We start from the raw sequence: 20,385 nt of genomic DNA, 5'->3' as shown, positions 1-20,385 counted from the left end.
AACAATTTGTTCATCCGCCAACAGTCCTGACTTGGCACCAAGTGACTACCATCTCTTTCTTCATCTGAAGAAGAAGTTTCTTGCTCGTCAGCGTTTCGACGAGGATGACGACGTTGAAGCAGCAGTGCATGGATGGCTTTCGTCACAGGCGGGAACATTCTATGATGATGGGATACAAAAACTAGTGCCACGCTACGACAAATGCTTGAACAATGGTGGAAACTACGTAGAAAAGAAGTTTAAGGTCTGTAAAATGCAATGAAAATAAAAAAAGGTACGAAACTATTTTACTTTATTTTTTACACCCTTTCGGTGCTTACTTTCCGAATACGCCTCGTATATCAACGTATGGGACGAACCGAGGGGTTGTATTGTAAATACCGTGAGCCACTACAAAGGCGGGTGGCATCTCGAAAATGTTAAATGGGAAAGAGGATTGAGTGACACCTTGTTGAATAGGTCCCTTTTAATTCCAGGTACTTCTTTACACAAAACCTTTCCTAATGGCCATCGTATTCGAATGCCTCGATAAAACTTGATTTCGGATTTCTTCCACACTCAAATTCGTACAATAACGTCTATTATTTTGGACTGGAAAATGGTCTATTTATCAGTTCTTTTCTATTTTCTATTGATTGGTTGATTAAATTGAAAATTGTGGGTCCGTCAGCGCTTAGCCTATTTTGCACCCATTAACATTATACGCAGCCCAGCCTCTTACCATAACTAAATAAACACGTATTTGAACTGACCTTTATTTTGACATCTTGTTGTTTATATCAGTAGTGTTTGTCAGTTAAATAGAAGTTACTCATGAAATTTATTGTGTGCGAAAATTAACAAGTATACCCCACAAGAACGTGGAAAAATTGTGACAATATTTTTAAGGAGTAATTATCTGTAATCTTGACACAACGAGAATTTAGACGACATTTTCACAATCGTTCAGCGCCTACACCGCAAACCATTCGACGTTTACTTCCTTTTGGGATATTTGAAGTCATTGGTTTATGTGAATAAGCCAGAGACGTTACAGCAACTAAAGGACAATATTCAGCATGAAATTAAAAACATTTCCCCGCAGATTTCCAACACCATGGAAAACGCAATAAAAAGAGCCCACATTTGCATCAATTCGAATGGTGGTCATTTATTGGATGTTATCTTTAAAAATTGAGGGCATAAAACTTACAAGTATCAATAAAAGTTTAACACAACAAACCTACTTTGTTTAATTTAAAACCCAAGCTATAGGCTACGAAAATCAGGTGATGAGTCTTGCGCCACCTTGTACAGTCACGGACACTGCCGGCTTGTAACGATTACATTGAAAGTCAATGTATTCATTACAAGCCAGCAGTGTCCGTGACTGTACTTAACAAACAGAGTTAAAAGCTGAGGCTGTAAAGGGGAACTCAGCGCATATAAGGACAAAACACGGGACAACACACACACACACACACAGTCCTACAAAGGATTATAGTGCCGTAGGTCCAGACGCCATAGCCTCGCTGGCCTGCAAAAAGAAGTTCCCTGGATGTGGGGTTGACAGCTGGGTGCCTTACCAGAAGTCACCCCTTGCACGCCCTTCTCTATTTCTATTTTCTAGTCTCGGCGATTGCCTATCTGCGCAGTGCGCATTTACAAACGCGTAAAGTGTTTGTAATGTATTTATAGCCGGTTACAAAATGTGAAGTGAACGAGTAATGATTTTTCGTTCGTTGCAAAAGTAGGTGGTTAAGCACCGTCAACACAATCGTAAATAATTAAGAAACAAAAAAAATATTAAGATATGTTTCGGTTCTACTTCCATAGGTAGGTAGAAGCACGAAGTACGTGTATTTACTTCGACAACCCACGTCTCTTGCATCTTTACACATTTATATTTTTGCTTTACTTTCACGAACTCCTAGAAGCTGTAATGTTTCAAGGTGGCGCAATCTATCCGTCAGCAAGTTATCTGGGCTTGAAATGGGGCAACAATGGCACGCACCCCAGTTCCTTGGGCAAACTATATATATATCATTTCTTGCATTGGATTCCAAACATTCACGGTAACTTTCAGCGGTGATGAAGAAAAAGATGTTATTCACATTGCCTTTCTCGATTTTTAAACCTGACTTGTACCTAATGCCTGGTGTATACTATACACATACCACGGGTCATTGCCGATGGTAATGCAGCACCCCAGTGGTCCAAGGGTTCGATACCCGGTGGAGGCACATTGCACAGTGATCCGATTAGCCTAGCTGATTGATTCATTTGCTTTATTTTACTTCGCTTTTTGTGCCACTTTTGGCTAATTTGCGAAGATTGGGATGAGTGACGATATGATGCCCAGGCCAGGATTCGAAACCGAGACCCCTGGAGTCGTAACGACCTGTGCTAACCACTCCGCCACGGGGGTCGACCTTAAAATTATAAGAATATGACAATTTTTAAAATGACCTATGCGATACTTAAGGTATTAAATATAATTTTGCAAAGCATTCCCACAGCTAACCTCAAGGGGTCGACCAAACATCCCCCAAGCTAACGTCCACTTTAGGAACTAGTCTTCTATTGGTGCTGAGGGGGTGCTGTGTTGAAAATAAAGTAAACATGCTTTCTACATCACATACGAATCTACTTTTAGACGCTTCTTTGCACATATGCCAAGGAAACTGAAAACTGCTCGTGGCTTTCTGTGACCCACAACAACCACATGTACAGTCACGGACACTTCTGGGTTGTAACGATTCCATTGAAATTCAATGGATCATAACAACCCAGAAGTGTCCATGACTGTACAGGAAAGTAAGTGCAGCTTCCCTTTCAGATTAGGATCAATAGCAGTCTCGCTTCAATACCTAACATTCTATGCTCAATATCATGGCATGATTCTATAACGTACGATGACACTGCAGGAGTTGTGGTTTCTGTTGAAAATAAGTTTTTAAAAATGGGGTTCGCAAGCATCCCTTCACACTCCCCCTTGCGCAGCCCTCGTGTGTGGCAAGTTAGTAAGGACATCCTGGCATCAAGGACGTATTTAGGGGGGTCCGGACCCCCGGAAAGACTTCCAAGTACAAAAATTAAATATTGAAAATAAACGTTAGCATTTTTTTTTATAATCGAATGATATTTTTTTCACCGAACTTATTTCAAGGCAGTAAATATTTAGTTTTTATAATTGTTTTATTTAAACATTAACTTGATGTCTCTCTAAACAAAAGCTAACGTAGTACAATGACTCCTTTGTTGCATTAATTATTTTATTGGGAGACTCTTGAGACAAGACTACCCTACCGCAGTGACAAGGACATATTTAAGGGCGAGCCCCAAGGGTCCCGACCCCACCCCATCCTAAAGTCTTACAAAGTACTAAAATTATAATATACTTGTTTAGCATTTGCTGTATAATCGAGGGTTATTTATATCTGAGACTTTAATTTTCGTCAACTGGATCCTACATTCCTTCTTGTTATTTAGTAAATATTCGTTTTCTTATCTATTTGGCACCGATTTCTTAGGTTAGTTGCTTTCATGCAAAATTTTAACTACAAGTACGCTAGATAATGAATACATGCTTTTATATCTATATCCTATTCATATAATAACAGCAATACAATATTAATTTATAAATTGTAATTGAATATAATTATAACAATTATTGTAATTTAAACGTTAATACTATTTTTATTATTCCTTAGACACTTGGTCTACCCATGAAACTGTATGTCTTCTTCACAATTAATACGTAAACAATGTCACACACACATAATGGATTAACAGACCGAAAGGAAACTTCATTTTAAATCCACACTTCAATAAGGTCACGAAAAGTGTTAAACACCCGAAATAAATTTCTAAATACGTGCCTGCCTGGCATGTATAAATGTACATTTTACGTAAGATTCAACAGCATTTTTTCCGTTATGGAAAGAAAAATAAACATCCGCAATGTAGAAATGCACAATGCACAGCAGATTACTGAATAATGCTGACCGCAATTTTGTTGAATATGCGTTCGAAGTTCAAGATACTTCAAAACAGTAATACACAGCATTATTTCCATTATCGAATGCAGGCTTTTTCCACGTGTCTCCAATAAGGAACATTAAAACGTTCACTTATGGTGTTTTAACGTTAACTTATGCCTGTGTGATATCATGTTATACCGTTTCCCTTGTACGAAACTAAAAGTTGTGCTTGCTTCCGACAGTTCTCTTTAGTTGCGACTTGGCTGTATGTCGAAGTGTCCTGATAACGAAATATGGCGCTCACGCTGTGTATGTAACACCGTTACAAAACATGCCCTCAGATAAGACCGCCTTTGTTATAGTATCGCTTGCTCCTTCGCTCTAAAACAAATGAAAAACCAACACTTGATTCCGTCACTCGGCCATGCACCAGTGGCGTGCTAGCTCCAGAATTTTCTAAGATGATCGGGATCAAGCACTTGGAAAATATTCCGATTTCAATTATGAATACTAAATGTCGCAAACTAACTTTTATGACACTTTCTTTTCTTCAGGAAAATAGATTCCAGGGAGACTTGATAAACTTCCTGCCGAAGGAGTGCTTACTACGCCAGGGTTCCGGGTTCGAATCCTGGCCTGGGCACACAGCAGGTGGTCTTTGTGAATGTCCTTTCATTAATATCATCACTCATCCTCATCTTAGTCAAAAGTGGAAGAAAAGCGAAATTTAATAAACCAAATCAGTGAATCAAATAATTGATGACCTCCCTAATCCCCACTAGAGTGCACTCCCAGAGCATACTATTCCTTTAAGTGGAACATTCTCATTTCTTCAACATAATTAGGGAAATGTGGAGAATATAATTTGCATCAATTCCCGTGAGTACACAATTCAATTAGCTGCATCAAATTTTACAATTACTAACAGTGTGGCATTCATTAATTTAAATTCCGTTACAGAAATATGAAGTGAAATTGCTAAGTGTTTAAATGTGAACGTTTAATCTTCAATAGGTGAGGGAACAGGTGTGTGAGAGAGCAGTTTACAAAAAAAACATATATTTATTATTATTGTCGTCTTTTCTTTAAAATTAATTATATTTGGCTACCTTTATGTCACACTAATCAAAGATAATATTCTGATTTTTTTGTAGAGAATGTCAAAACACTTTATCTCTAGGTGCCCAAGAGAGATGAGAATTGAAGATGGCTGTCTGTTGCTGCAGAAAGGGTTTTCAACTTAGTAGGTGTTAAGGGGTAGACACTAGAAAATTGAAAAACAATGTAGGAATGGTGATTTCAAACACTCAACAACTAGATGCATCTACTAGTATGGTCAACCTTACAAGCATGATTTTAAAATGAATCATTTGATGTTCATATATATTGAGTGTGTTGGAAGGAATAATTGATTAATTTGAAATTCCACACTTAAAGATAATAGCTAAGACAACCTGAAATTGTATTGTCAAATCAAGAGGTGAAGTTAAATAACATTAATAATATAAAGTAGTAAGACAAAGAACATTCCTATCTGTACAGAAACTTTCACACTGACCCCCAGTAAGTTAAACAAAACCCTGAATAAATTATAAAGTAAATTAAGAAGATTAAACCCATAGGCATTCTTTCATACCCTCAGCCATCAATATTCCACAATGAAGAACACAACACCATAATATGATATTACCAACAAGAAACTTGACACCACAAGAAGCAAAAATATTGTTTTCTTCAGAAACACCCCTTGGTGTTCCTGAAAGTGTGTCCCACATTCAGAAAACAAAACCGATCCATGGGGTGCACTAAAAAGGTTTTCCTACAACCATACACAAATTAGTGTTTGGTGAAGATTTCTTTTTTGTTTCCTTGTATAACTTCACTAGTAATCGCACCAAAACATATCCACATGAACATATTCCACAATGAAGAGCAGAACTTTGCCTTTGTGTTTGAAATTCTGTGTAACAAGCATCTGAAAACTTGCATGATGATAAAAAGTGATCAATGTATATCTGTTTTTCGTCCATTGCGTGGCTGCACATTTTTCTGTGCATCCCAAACACCGATCTTTCAAGAGTAATTCATGTGATATTACTACTAATCTAAACTCCATGATACAACAGCCCTTCGAGAGACAGGGAACGTTAGGCAGCTTTTCCTTTGGTGACAAGTGGTCAACACGTCGAGTTTTTCTGGCTTTCTAAATTGGAGAGGGTGCTACTTTGGATGTCTGTTAATCCATTATGTGTGTATGTGACATTGTTTACGTATTAATTGTGGAGAAGACATACAGTTTCATGGGTAGTTAGGATGGCATGATTTTCCCTATTTAGGGTGGAATACGTGTCATATTTTAAATGCACGTACAGTTTTTATGACTAGCATTGTGTATATTTTATGTTACTCCTCACATCCTGATAATTTTGATAATTTGTAATGCATGTGGTTGCTGTGCGATTTCATGACTAGCTTATAGGTGATCCTCAAAGCATAGCCTCACTGAATGTTCAAGAAAAAAAAGTTTTATATTTATCAACATGTGCCTTCACATTATGCACATATTCATATACAGTTTCAAGCATATTTTCTCTGCCTATCTCAAACATAAAAAAGTGAAAAGATATGTTATTGAATTGTGCAAATTTGGACTTCCGGAACATATCTCTCAACATTTTCACGAGACAAAGTTTTTGTTAAAATTCAATTTATGCTCAGATGGACTAGTCAGTACTAGCTCTAGAGCTTAAAATGTGTGTCCACTGGAAATCGAACACTGTATAGCTCTATTACAAGGCAACAGTACTAGCCACTGCACTATAGGAGAGGCCACATTTTCACAAGAAACTAAGAGTATCTTATTTGGATGTTACCTACCTTCACACAACATTGCTTTGTGGCAACTAGCATCATTTTAAATATTCTGGTCATTGCTAAGGGACCAGGCAAAATACAAAAGAACTACATCATTGTATTTCTACCTTGAATCACTGAAACAAGAGGCTGTAAGCTCAATGCTTATCAAGTGTGTTCACAACATGCTCCAAAATATTTGCCAAAAATGTGGTAGTGGGTGTGATGAATTGTGGAGAAGTTCTAAATTGAATATCATCCATTGACGAGTGGCCACTAGAGGAAGACTTCACAACCTCTCACACCAAAGACTAGTATAACCATTCAGCTATGAGAACTCATGAGATATTCCAGAGATAATTAATCAACTTTACAACACACTCATGAGATATTCCAGAGATAATTAATCAACTTTACAACACCCTTACAAGATAATTTACCATCACACTGGAATACACAATTTATACAGCATGTTGATTAATTAGAGTTTGCCTTGTGCCATGGTGGTGAGTGGGTGCTGGTGGTGTGAGGTGAACCACACTTTGTGCTTAAGACCTGTTTGACCCTTGAGGTCTAGGATTTAACATTTCATGGGACTACCTCATGGTCTCACTTTTTTATCTGGTGATGACTTTGTAATTAATGAAATCATTCAATTAGAATCTATGGTCACAGATTGCCAATAATTAAAGTGGTGAGGGCCAATTAATGAACAAATCACCACGAAAAAATGACAAAACAATACTACTCAATAAGATACAAAGGACATTATACCAGAGAGGATACACGAGGGTTCAAAAGTAAAAAAAATGTGACAAACTTTTTGATTTGGTGCCAATTTGGACTACATAATCCTTATACTCATACATGAAAAAACTTGCATGGTATGACATATTTCTGATGAACCAACATGGAGTATTTCTTGTGGGCACCTGCCTGCATTAATGACTGACAGTTCAAAGAAGTTGTGCTCATTGCAGAATACATGCATGCAATTACACTGACAAACATCGGGATGTGTAGCATTACGTTGATAGAAAATTTTCTACCTACTAAGAAATATGAAAAACCCAAAATTGAAGAAATATCTGTAATAAATCCTGCTTATCTAAATTGTTTGTTACATGCCCCTAAGATATGCATGTACTTTTCATTTGGCACCTACCCTATTCCCAATTCACAGCTGACTAAAGATCCCACAAGCCATTATTACAGGAGCAAAATTAATGTGTAGATCAAGTCGAAGTTTCTATTACATCTACTTTATACTCTTGATTGGACTGTAGAGTTTGAGCCAATGTGGGATATTCTTTTACTTATTCTTGTGTATGATATTCAATCCCAAATCTGTTAATTTCATAAGGGGGATTTAATGGCCATAAACTGGAGGAGAGGGGGATATGGTGCCTATTTTTATTTTTTAACTCATCTTCATGTATACAGCATTATTATTTAAAATAATCTAAGCTAATGGGAGGAATATGTAATTGTATAAATCAGTGATTATGTTTCAGTGTGGCAAATTATCCATCTTTGTAGCATAAAAATCCTGAAGACTTCTCATCATATTTTCAGAACTAATAAATACCATTAAAATAATGGAATCTATACCCAATTGTACCGGAATTTACATAACTATTAAAATTTGCCAACAAATATTAAGAAGCACTTTCACCTTTGGTGCAAGTGGACTTGGGATCTATTCCTGGTGGGAGAACAAAAAATTGAGGCGTTGACCTAGCATCGCGAGGACAATTGTGGAGCTGCTTGATAAAAAGAAGCACTGGTCTCAAAAGCCATAACAGGGGCAGTGATGGATCTTTATGTGCTGACCACGTGGTCACCCAACAAAAAGCCGCTTGGCAGGCATTGGGTGTCAAAAGGCTCTTGCACGGAGTTTAGTTTTAGCTACAAGTATCAAGAATGTATGAGAATTTCAGTCATTTCTTGTACTTCTCTTCTTATCATAACAAGTGTAGCCACTTCATATGAATTGAAATGCTACTCCATACAGTCCCAATTAATTATCTTTAACAGACTTAGTCTGCCTAAACAGAGAAAACCTTAAACAAGTGTACTCTTTGCTTCAATCTCTCCAGTATGTTCTCACTCATGCATTCGTTTGGTGCTTACACCAGCAACCACAAAATCAGATGACTTGGCAGTAATGTGCTGGTGCCAATGCGAGGAATGCAAATTAAGCAAGGATCAAAAGAATTGCTGCTTCCCACATACATTGCATACAGTACTGCCTAGTCCCAATTGTCAACTCTTCTTCCAAAGAGGAAATAAATGGTTGCTATACTGCATCTTTCCAACAAATATTGGCACTGCCTTTTCATGATGTATTTACAAAGACACATACAGCCTATCAGTCTATTTTTTGGATGAAGTTGATCAATTATTCTTGTGTAAAACGTATCTACAAACACACATTCCAGAACTTGAAAATTCCCATTGTTGTCTGATCTGAATGCAGAAAATACACGCATTGTTCTAAACCTCCTAATGTAACCTGTTGTGAGCAGATGCACTGGCACAATATGGCAACTGAAAATTTTCCCCAATGCCTAATTTTGCATTGCATTTTTTGAAAATTTCTTTCTCTTTTTGTTACTTTTGGCTAATCGCAATGACGAGGATGAATATGATGAAGGGAAACTTGTAAAGTAATATCCATGCAAAAGTAGTGGTTGGGAGATCAACCTAGCATACTAGAGCAAAACATCATTGGAAGAATAGAAACCACTTCAAAATAAAAAAAAATCTTATTATTTTGAAATATACAACAGTGGGAAATGTAAAGTTTTAAAGGGCCACTCCAGCGTTACATCTGTAACATTCACACATAAAATGTAAAGTTCTAGATATGCGACTGAATTAAAATTTTCATAATGAACTGATTCCATAGAATTATGAAGTACTTTTTGTTTTTCGTTAACAAATTAACTTTGAGTATGGTGGCATAGCCTGAATGCATGAAAAGTATCAATGAAATGGCATTACGTGTCTGATGCTTTAAAAACGTAGAAGTGTAATTTTAATTGTCTGTGAAGCATATAGGTTACTAATGCTAATTAATTTTTGTTGGTGGAATGTGCAAATTATATGCATTCTCAAGCGTTTAAACCTTAATGCAATTAAAAACAATAATAATTTCCTCACCGATTCATTTTGTTATTAACATGGAGTAGGACCACTTTTTGTGGAATGAGCCTCAATAACATTTGGACAGTATATAATGAAATAAAATCAGTGAGAAGGATGTTGCATGTATCTGATATAACAAATGCAGTGTGCAGTATAGTGAAAAGGCCTTTTTCAACTAGTCTGGTTTTTTTTTAATGCAGGTTAAAAATTATATTTGGTTGACCTAGGCTGGATCTACAGATTATGGGTTCTCCTGCAAAATATTATTAAATACCCCTTCCATACATATGCGAGGGGAGGGGGAGGGGGCAAAACCTTGATAAAGTTTAGAAGATTAGTCAGGGAAAGAAATACCTCATTCCATCTCACTGTTTTATTGTATTGATGAGTATGTAGAATGTATCCGGACCCTCCAAAAATCACTGTATTAGAGAAGAATTCTACCATCCGTGAAGCTAGAGTTTTCACTTTGCCTCTTCTTTATTTCCCTTTTCTATGGATCGGAGACTAATTTACATAACACATTCAAACCAACCACACAAACGTGTCAGCAATTTATTTCTGGCCACATAAAGGTAACATAAGTAGGCTAACGAATAAAGTGTGTGGAAATTTGCCAGATAATGAAGTGGGATAGTCCAATGTCAAAGGAAATAATGCACTCCCCCTACCCCCTGGTTGCATGGAACTTTCTGCAGCTTGGAAATGCTTAATTTTTCTTTAAGGGGGAAGAGTGATGATTACGCACCAGTTGTGCATTTATTTCAATATCGTTGGGCACTACTACTAAAAAAAACATTGACTATACAAGAGAGTATGAATTTCTCTCCATGTTGCAAGTGGAAGAGATTTTTTAAGATGATTATTAAGCTAGACACGATGTTTGAAAAATATGATTAATAAGTATTTACAGAATCCTATGGATTCCTTATGGGAAATCAACTTCAACTTACGGCTAATCAAATGGGAGTTCTGACTTTTCCTATGACTAAGACATAGTTCAACGTGTAATTTTTCCGTCCATTGGATGTTTGATATTCCCAAGAGAACAAAGAAATTAATGGTCCCATAAGCGTAATGCATTTCTTCTTGCCTCCTACAACCATGCTGGCAGTGTTGCTGAACCTCATGTGCATAAATGAGCTAAATTTCACCTTAAATAGAGCTAAAGTTGACTTCCAAGGAGCTAGATTAACGAAGGCTATATAAAGTGCCTCCTAGGGTAATTTTAGGTGCCAGAGAGGTGAGGGCACTGCTAATACCTTAAACTTTAAAGTGATGACAATTTATTATTAGTTTTCACCATCTAGATCTTGTTGGCCACGGTGGCTGTCGGTAACGCGACTGACTACCATGTTAAAGGTCCCGGGTTCGATCCCCGGCCGGTTCAAATCCGGGAACTTTTCTAACGATGGAAGCGGCCCCGGCACCCATCCAGCATCGAATAACATGGGTACCTGGGGGAAACCCTGGGGGGTAAAGGCGGTCAGGGGCGTGATGCTGATCACATCACCCCCACTCACGACCGGATCAAGAAAGTGTGGGGCGTTACCCCCACACCCCCTATACGCCTTCATGGCATGGTGCTATGCACAGGGGAGCACTTTTTTCCTTTTACCATCTAGATCTTGCGGCATCACTCATCTCAATAATCCACCAATGGTTGCATGAAATTGGAAATAAAGGAATCTTGGATAACAATATTATGTCATCTTCACGTAAGCTACGGCGCTATAAAAAAGCAGCTGAGGAGGTAAGAGGGGGTGGGGCAATGCCACCAATACAACAATGGCAGGAGCCAGTGATGGCATCATAGTGGGACAGTGGACGGGTGCCAGAGTTCACAACCAAACGTGTGCACGTTAGAGCCAGATCTGGCTCCAAAAGAGCGAAGCTGGCAACAGTGCTCGACAGCTGCCTGAGAGAGAAGGACCTAGGGGAAATTGTCCCTCTTCCCCTTAAGACTATAATATTGCTTAATAACGATTCCATCTATACTAAATTTCTAAGTGAGAGTGTTAAGGGGGGCATCAAACATTAAAATAAAACTCCTCACCTCACAAAAACATCTAAAAACTCTCCTAACAAAAATTTGTCACTTTCGAGACAAAACCATCATGAAGACGATATACATACATAACTTGAAAGCATATGCATTATTTGCTACGCGGTTATATTGGTTGGTTTGATTTATTTTACTTCACTTTTCTACCACTTCTGGCTAATCACGAAGATGAGAATGAGTGATAAGATGAAACTTTTGAAGGAACACTCACAAAGAACACCCATGCCAAAGCTGGGTCGAACTCGGACCCCTGTCATCATTACATGCTGTGCTAATTCTTCTGCCTCAGAGGTTTGCTCTACATGGTTATAGGAACAAAATCTGACATGTGGTACAGGTATCACATGTTAGAATACTAACCATGTAACATGAAAATATACCTATGACTCTCGACTGAATCCTTCTAATCTTGTAAATATCAGAACAAGCTTCAAGGTCACAGGGCATGTCAATTCTGCACTGCAACCATGCTCATGCACAAAATTTGCCTGCATGAATGATACCAGTCCCACCAGTAATATAGATACTGCAGTAGGATCGCTGATGTCACATACACTTCCACCTCTCAACACCCTTGACAGTACTATTTAATATAAACAACAAGCTTGACACAACCACATACATAGGTTGCTATTTATGTATCCGGAACTGGCAACACTAATGTTGCTAGGTAACATCTAATATATCCATCGTAAAGTTGGACATTTCTATGGTATACGTACCCAGAACGTTGTGCTTACGGATGCTATTTTTATTTGTTACAGAGACTTGAAAATTTCATCGGAGGCCAACAATGGAATTAACTCGAGAACATTTTCGAGCAATGATTTTCTACAACTTTTCGACATGGATTATCTCAACAACAGTGCATCAATCAACTCACTTAGACTTTTGGTGATGAAGCACCATCTAAAAGCACTGCATATCACTGGCTTAGTGAATTCAATCGTGGCCATCGTTCGCTCACGGACGAATCTAAAGAAGGCCGTCCAAAATCGGTTGTTGTGCCAGAAAAAAATTAATGCTGTGCGAGAACTGATAATGCAAGATCGTCATGTGACATATCGTGAGATTGAGCATACATAAGATATTGCATGAACATTTTGCCGTGAAGAAGATTTGTTCGTGTTGGATCCTGCATAATTTGACAATCACTCAAAGAAAGGCTCGTGTCGATTGGTGCAAACAAATACTCACAAAATACAATCGTGGTGCTTCAAAAGCCGTGTATAACATCTACACAGGTGACGAACCTTGGATCTATGCATATGAGCCCGAAAGCAAACAGCAGTCGACCATGTAGGTGTTCCAAGATGAGCCAAACCCAACAAAAGTTGTTCGTGCAAGAAGCACTTCGAAGCAAATGGTCGCCTGTTTCTTTGAGGAAAATGGACATGTGGCTACAGTGCCACTAGAGAATCGTAGAACCGTCAATTCTGAATGGTACACAACCATTTGTTTGCCAGAAATCTTTGGGGAAATCAGAAAAAACAACCAGAGACGCAGGATCATTTTTCACCATGACAATGCGAGTTGTCATACATCGGTCCAAACAACTCGGTATTTGACCGGTGAAAACAGTGAATTGTGGGACATCCGCCGTATAGCCCTGATTTAGCCCTCAATGATTTCTTTTTGTTCCCGTACATGAAGAATAAGCTACATGGTCCACGATTTTCGACGCCAGAAGAAGCGTTTGATGCATTCAAAATGCATGTTTTCGAGATACCTCAATCGGAATGGACCAAGAGCTATGAGAATTGGTTCAAACGTATGCAAAAGTGCATCGATCATCATGGAGAATATTTTGAAAAACAATAAAACCTTTTTCAATTATACTCTTTTTTTTTTTTTTTTTTTTTATTCCGGATGCATAAATAGCAACCCTCGTACAACTTCCTTTCCAAAAAATTTCCCATTCTTCTGGAAGTCATGGCATTACCGGTTTTGTATAACACTCAAAATAACAATGTTTAATACATATTTGCTGCAAGTAGCTTGCGTCGCATGGCTAAAATCTGCACTTTTGTGTGGAGAAGATCACCAGCACCCTTAACATAACTAAATAAACTATAGTAAAAAAATAAAAGCTGGCCTCAATAGAAGTTATGTGTCTGTGCATAAAACCCAACTGATTTGTAACAGCGAAAAAATTCCAAAACACACATGATATTTTGAACAAAACCCCTTTGAGAAATTTGAATGACCAGTGGTACAATATGATTTCCTTACATGGAAATTCAGTTATGGGAAATACAAACTTTATATCATTCCATAAACAATGTGCTAATAAGGAAATGTAATCTTTTCACATTTAGACAATTTGTTCCAAGTTTCATTTTCAGTAAAACAATATTATTGAATGCACTAATGTTCCTTGCACCCTGGTGAATTTGCTCCAAAATGCATGCTGGTATCGAACAGTATACTTGCAATTACTACTTTGAAATCTAGCAACACTATAAAATTCACCTGCTACGTCTTCCAAAATTTGGTCTTTGCATTTATCTTCAGCTTCATGTCGATAATTTTATGCTGTGGGGTTTGTGATCCATGATCATGTATCAGTGATTCACACAGAAAATGTACATTATTATAAGAAACCATTATGGTTACATGCTACACAGTGCTCGAAGTGGGAGAGGGGGTTCTATCTCCCAGTTACGAAAATTTGTGTAGAGCACTCTCCCAGACATGATAATTTGCATAAGCATCACTTCACCTTCTTCACCGTCTCCATTTTCAGTCCTACCTATTCCCAAACTGGTAAAAGCAGTACCTCACTTAGGAATTTCAATTTCGACCACTGATGCCTCATGACATACCAGAATTTGGTCTGCAGAAAGAGGTAGACTTCCAGTATCCACTGTTAAACATCGGCTGAATGTTAAAATTAATTCAGAACTTTCATGTGAATTTTATGATGTTATTAAAACAAAAAGCCATTTCTGAAGAAAGTCATGTCTAATGAAAAGTGCAACTGAGTCTACCAACAGATAATGCTACCTAGAACAGAGAGGCTTCCTAAACATCAGAAAATGTATTATTCAATTAAACATTTGAAAATTAATTGATTGATTTTAGAAAATAATGGAAATAGTTTTTCTTGTACAATTTATAATTTAATGTTCCAATAAAATGTTAAGGCTTTTAAGTAATTTCAATTTATTTTTGTAAAAAAAAAACAAAAAAAAATGAAATTCAGCAGTAATGAGTTGATCGCGAATATGTCCTGGGTTGGACCCAAAAAAATATGGTAAGCCTAACTATAAGTCAAGAAGTCAATACAGTTTGGTCACAAGTGAATAGATAAATGACAATTGAAGCAAATGAGAAGACAAACATCATTGCCTTATCGAAAACCTAAACCCAGAACAACATCCTCAACTCTACACAAGACAATTTCATGCCTCAGTTGTAACATCTTGCAAGCCACAAACATTGCCAGTGAACCTACGGCCACTGCAAAAAAAATAGCAGTATGTTCAAAATTAATGGCTTTGACGGACGGTAAAAAGACAAGCAATGTCTTCCATTCCCCTAAGTTCTGGTTGTTTTATGAGTTACACTAGTTGTACAGGATGATAAGCAAACCACTTGAAGTAATAGTAGAAATGTGAAAAGTAAGTTGAAGTTTGAAGAAATTATGATGATCATTTGCATGTTTCAAAGTTGCAGAGAGTACCAGTATTGTTTTGCGAAAAACTAGCTCGGGAAATGTATGCTGCAAAAGTGTCCACACTCTTAGTTCTATGAAGCATTATGGGTAACAGTTCATTATATCGGAGACACATTAAAATCGGATATTTTGTGTTTCTCATGGTTCGTACTTACGAATTGTGTATTGCAGAACATAGTTCAAGGTGCCATTATGCTTTTTACACAAAAACGAACAATTTTTCACATAGAGAGTAGTTTTTGTTATCCCTTTTTTCGCTTCCCTAACACACAATATGGCGGGCATGCGTTGTCTACCGTTAACGGTATGCAACCTTATTCACCGAAAAATACCTACTATCGCGTTCGTCACGTGTGCAAATTGCACGGGTAGCTGACGGATAGCCCAACGAACAATTTCTGATAAGGTTAGGTTTGGTTAGGCAAGCATTGTTTAAAAGAGGGGGGTTGGAAACACTGACAGGGGGTTATGTCATCAAATGTACGAAAGCAATGCAATTGTGCATCGGTGAGATATTTATCTTGCAAAATACATATTTTCCCGGTCAAATAGATTCCAATATGAAAGAAAATACCTCGACGAACGTTAGAAACCTTAGAGAAACTCATTTCCATAAGTAGTTTCTTGTGTAAAAATGAAGAAATGTGTCTCCGATATAACAAACTGTTACCGCATTATGTTCTCTTGAGAACAGTGTGTATGTGTGGAGCAGAGGGGAAAAAAGTGTGGAAATACTAAACCAATTAAACCTAAGAATCCTAACCTACTGAGAACAGAAATAGTAGCACTGTATAATGCACCAAATGTTAACAATCTACTCAACTCCTGTAAGCATATGGACGTGGCATTAAAATCTAAAATATTTTTTTTACAACAAATAAAAATGCCAGATAACCTTAATTATGGAAATGTAAATAATTCAGCATTAAAAATAATACTTTTTGCAACATTTATCAAGTGTTCTATAGATGGCAGCAGCAGTCCCATGGGCCAGTAACGAAATGATTGTTTCACATAAGTGCTGGTATATTGGATGGTAAAATTGTTCTGCACATAAGATCAATTAAATAGTCCGTACATGGGCACATATACTGTCCTTCACTCTTTCATTGCAGTTCTGAATGTATAATTTTTGTTCTCTTGGTATGTCTGGAAGTGAAGCTGTGATTTGCATGTAGGCACATATAGAAGATGCGTACATGCCAAGATCACAAAACCCCCATGAAAATCAATAATCATGAGATATTAGATTCCAAAGTGTGGCCTGCAATATATATCCCCCATATGTTGTGTATGCATATAAAGAAGGATAAAGGGTGCCCTTCACCCTCTGCACCTCCTAGAAAAAGTGAAATATTTTGCATGGTATATGAATATTTGTTGTTTATGAACATTTTCAGTTGATTTTAGCTCTCGGAAATATGTTATTGTGAAGTAAAGTACCGTCTGATACCTTAACATGTTACTTTACCTTGTAGCAGAACAGCCCGAAGGCTTCGTGCAAGTGAATCTAGCACCCAAAACGACATTCCACAACAGCAACTATAATTTTACGTAGTTAGGTTAGGATTGCTAGGTTTGGTCTCAATGTGTTCTTTTGCAAAAGAACTCCAAAATGCCAGACTTTTGCTTACATGGGCTATACTTGGTTATCGAATATTTCAGTTATTTGAGTTTTCAGCGTGCTGGAACATCAAAATCTGTCGATTAATACAAATTTCAACATAATTATCGAGGGGGCACGGTGGGCAAACAGCCCCGGATAAAAACTACAAAAGTGCCAATATAAACCACATCTAACTAACAAATGGATAATATTAAAAACCTCACAATAAAACATCTCCCCAAAACATAAAAAATCCTAAATCATTCATAACACTACCCACAGAAAACAGGAAAGTCTCTCATTCTGCACAATCATAGTGAAATTAATTAACACTGTGAAATGACAAATGGAGAATTGATTCGATAGATGGAGGGCAAACACAATCATGTGTTCATGATTATTCAGGGTTTGACCCTAGAATGCCTGGTATTGCGACCACTTTACCACAGAGGCTGACTTCAAGAAACATGTACAGAACAAGGCACGGGGGTGCACAAATTGTTCTTTACTATGAAAAATGTAGCGTACGTAGACAAGTATTGAATTCATGGAAAAAATCATATGTAGCATTTGAAACTTTGGCCATATCTTGCCACCCCCACTCCACAGAATTCTGTAATGCAGGTCTGCATGATCATTCCTCAAATATTTCACAAATCGAATTTTCAACACGACTTTACCATTAAACACTCCACTTTTGTTCTCCTTGAGCTCATTACGGATAAGCTTTTCATAATGAAGAAAATATTAATAATATCCAATCAAAAAACTGACAATCGGTTTCATTTTGCTTGAAAATCAGCAAATTATTTTCAGAAATAAGAAAGACTAACTAGGCACACATTTTCTCATGTTTAGTGCGTTCATTAAAGGAACACACTGTTTAAATATTGCGCGACAAACACCTTGATGTGCTAATACTGCATTCTTAGTAAGATGCACATTTTCTATGGTACTCTTAACACAAATTTCTATCACTGCTATTTTGTTGCAATTCAGCACCATTATTATGTTATAATCATATCCCTAACCATATTATAGCAACACAAGTGTAAACAGTTAATAACTATTCTCATGTATTTTCTACCTCAATTTATCTTTGTTATGTTGTACCGGATAGATTTGTACAATTTCAAGAGACTAAATTGAATATACATGACGAAGTCCATGTTACACACCTATCAGAACTGTATCTTGCAGATGTAGCTAAATTAGAATTTCTTAGTTACTAGTCAAGTTGAAGATATGTTGCTATTTTGTTCAGACAGCACCAATGTGGCACCAACAATACATAAGTATTCATAAAATTAAGTACTTCATCACATTTTTTACAAATGCACTCTGGAAAAAAATGGATAACTACTTACCATGTATATTGCATATACTAACCAATACAGTGAAAGTTATGATATCACATTTCATCAATATAAATTCAGCACAATGATAATGCATTAATAAGAAAAAGTATAGTACTCACCTGATATGGTAGTAGAGCATCTCTGTTCTCATCCATGTTAGTTATTTCAAATGTTGGTGGCTGCGGGAAAAATCCTTTTCCTGGATATGATGTGCTTCGTTTAAACTTATTAGGAGAAATAACCATCCCTGAGTGCTGATGATTAAAAGTTGGACTTGGTTTCCGATTTCCCAAATTGCCCATATTTCCCATTGAGGAAAGTGGATTTAGGTTTGGCACAGATCTTCCTCTATTCCATGGAGACAAACTAGTCATATTTGCTTGATTCTGAAGTCCTGGTGACCACGTATTTTGCTGTGGACTAGACCAAGATGGGTACCCCTTGTTTGCCATAAACATATTTTGTGGGTGATTTTGTTGTTGTATATGCCGAGATAAGTTATGAGGAAAATTATGGGTCGCTGTGATTGCTCGCCTCTGAGGAGGCTGCCCTTGTGATTGAGGTAAACCAGCAATTTGGGGCCCTAAAGTGGTATTAAATAGAGGGTTTGGGTTAGAAGTAGGAAAATTTTGAAAAGACAATGTTCCATTAACAGCAGGTACATTTAAACTGTGCAAAAGGCCACCATCCTCCATCGAACCTGATGACCAAAGGCTAGCTGTTGACGTATTACTAGAATTAATAACATTAAGACTAGGCTCAGATACATTGAATCCGGTTCCTAATTGCAGTGGTGTAGTAACTGTTGTACCGCCTTGTCCTTGATCGTTTGTCTTGTTGTTTTCCGTCTGTACGCCATTTCCAATGTTTCCTGTCGAATTTTCTTCTTCTTTGGTTTTCACATTTTGCTCCCCACTCACTTCAGGATTTGGAGACAACTGCTGTTGTGATTTTACAGCAGACTTCTCCATCAGGAGTTCATCTTGCATTGCAGTGTGTTGATGTGATGAGATGGTATCCGGCACAGATGTAGGTGTGGTAAAAAATAATGATGTGGTGCTAGTCGAACTTGCGGGATAGTCCACTGATGAAACCGATCCTACGCTAGAATTCACACTAAACTTGAAATCCCCCATTAGAGTGTGCTTTTACGTGTATTATTTTCTTATTTACGGGGGAACAATCTTGAACTCTCACACGCACACGTCCTTCATCTGGTGCACCACCTTCGAGGAACGCTGGTTACGAGACTTTTGTTTTCCTCATTGGAAATGCTTTATCCATAGATGGCAGCATCATCGCTGAAGGCGAAAGAAGGAAAGCAACGTCGAACTTGATTGGCAGAGAGATTGGTACATTTGTATTCTCATTGGATAGGACTCCATATTATGACAACACGCCGATTGAAATTGTGTTTATCAGCTGGTTCTAAAATCAGCTGATGGATCGTGAACATATGTGTTTTCGTCTGCACGTTCAAAAGTTACGGCAAAATGAGAATTCAGATTGAAATTCACGGTTTTCATGCCAACCTTTTCCTGAAATCTGTTTTTGCCGGTTATACTAACTGCATACACGTATCGCTTTTGTTTATGGCGCTTGAAATGTTTTATCAATATTTATGCTGACGCGTTTTCCGATTGTTTATGTAATTGCTGATTACGCAGCAGTTCCGTATATACATATTTTTCCTCCCAAAATTAAAGTTTTTG

The 20,385-nt window shown here is 37.4% G+C and overlaps 1 protein-coding gene across 2 annotated transcripts in view; it reads right to left on the bottom strand.

Moving 5' to 3' along the window:
- Positions 1-19,924, bottom strand: part of orb2 (cytoplasmic polyadenylation element-binding protein orb2) — a 376,691-nt gene extending 356,767 nt beyond the window's left edge. For both annotated transcript variants that reach the window (XM_083142704.1, XM_083142705.1), the window contains exon 1: positions 18,793-19,924. In XM_083142704.1, the coding sequence (XP_082998830.1) occupies positions 18,793-19,809 (1,017 nt within the window). In that variant the 5' untranslated portion in view covers positions 19,810-19,924. The remainder of the gene's footprint in view (positions 1-18,792) is intronic.
- Positions 19,925-20,385: the final 461 nt, after the last annotated feature.

Source organism: Lepisma saccharinum, chromosome 21 (assembly GCF_977018435.1).
Source record: "Lepisma saccharinum chromosome 21, izLepSacc3.1, whole genome shotgun sequence".
In the NCBI taxonomy this organism is placed as follows: domain Eukaryota; kingdom Metazoa; phylum Arthropoda; class Insecta; order Zygentoma; family Lepismatidae; genus Lepisma; species Lepisma saccharinum.
Note: the sequence above shows the minus strand (reverse complement) of the source record. Positions and strands in the feature narration are given on the sequence as shown.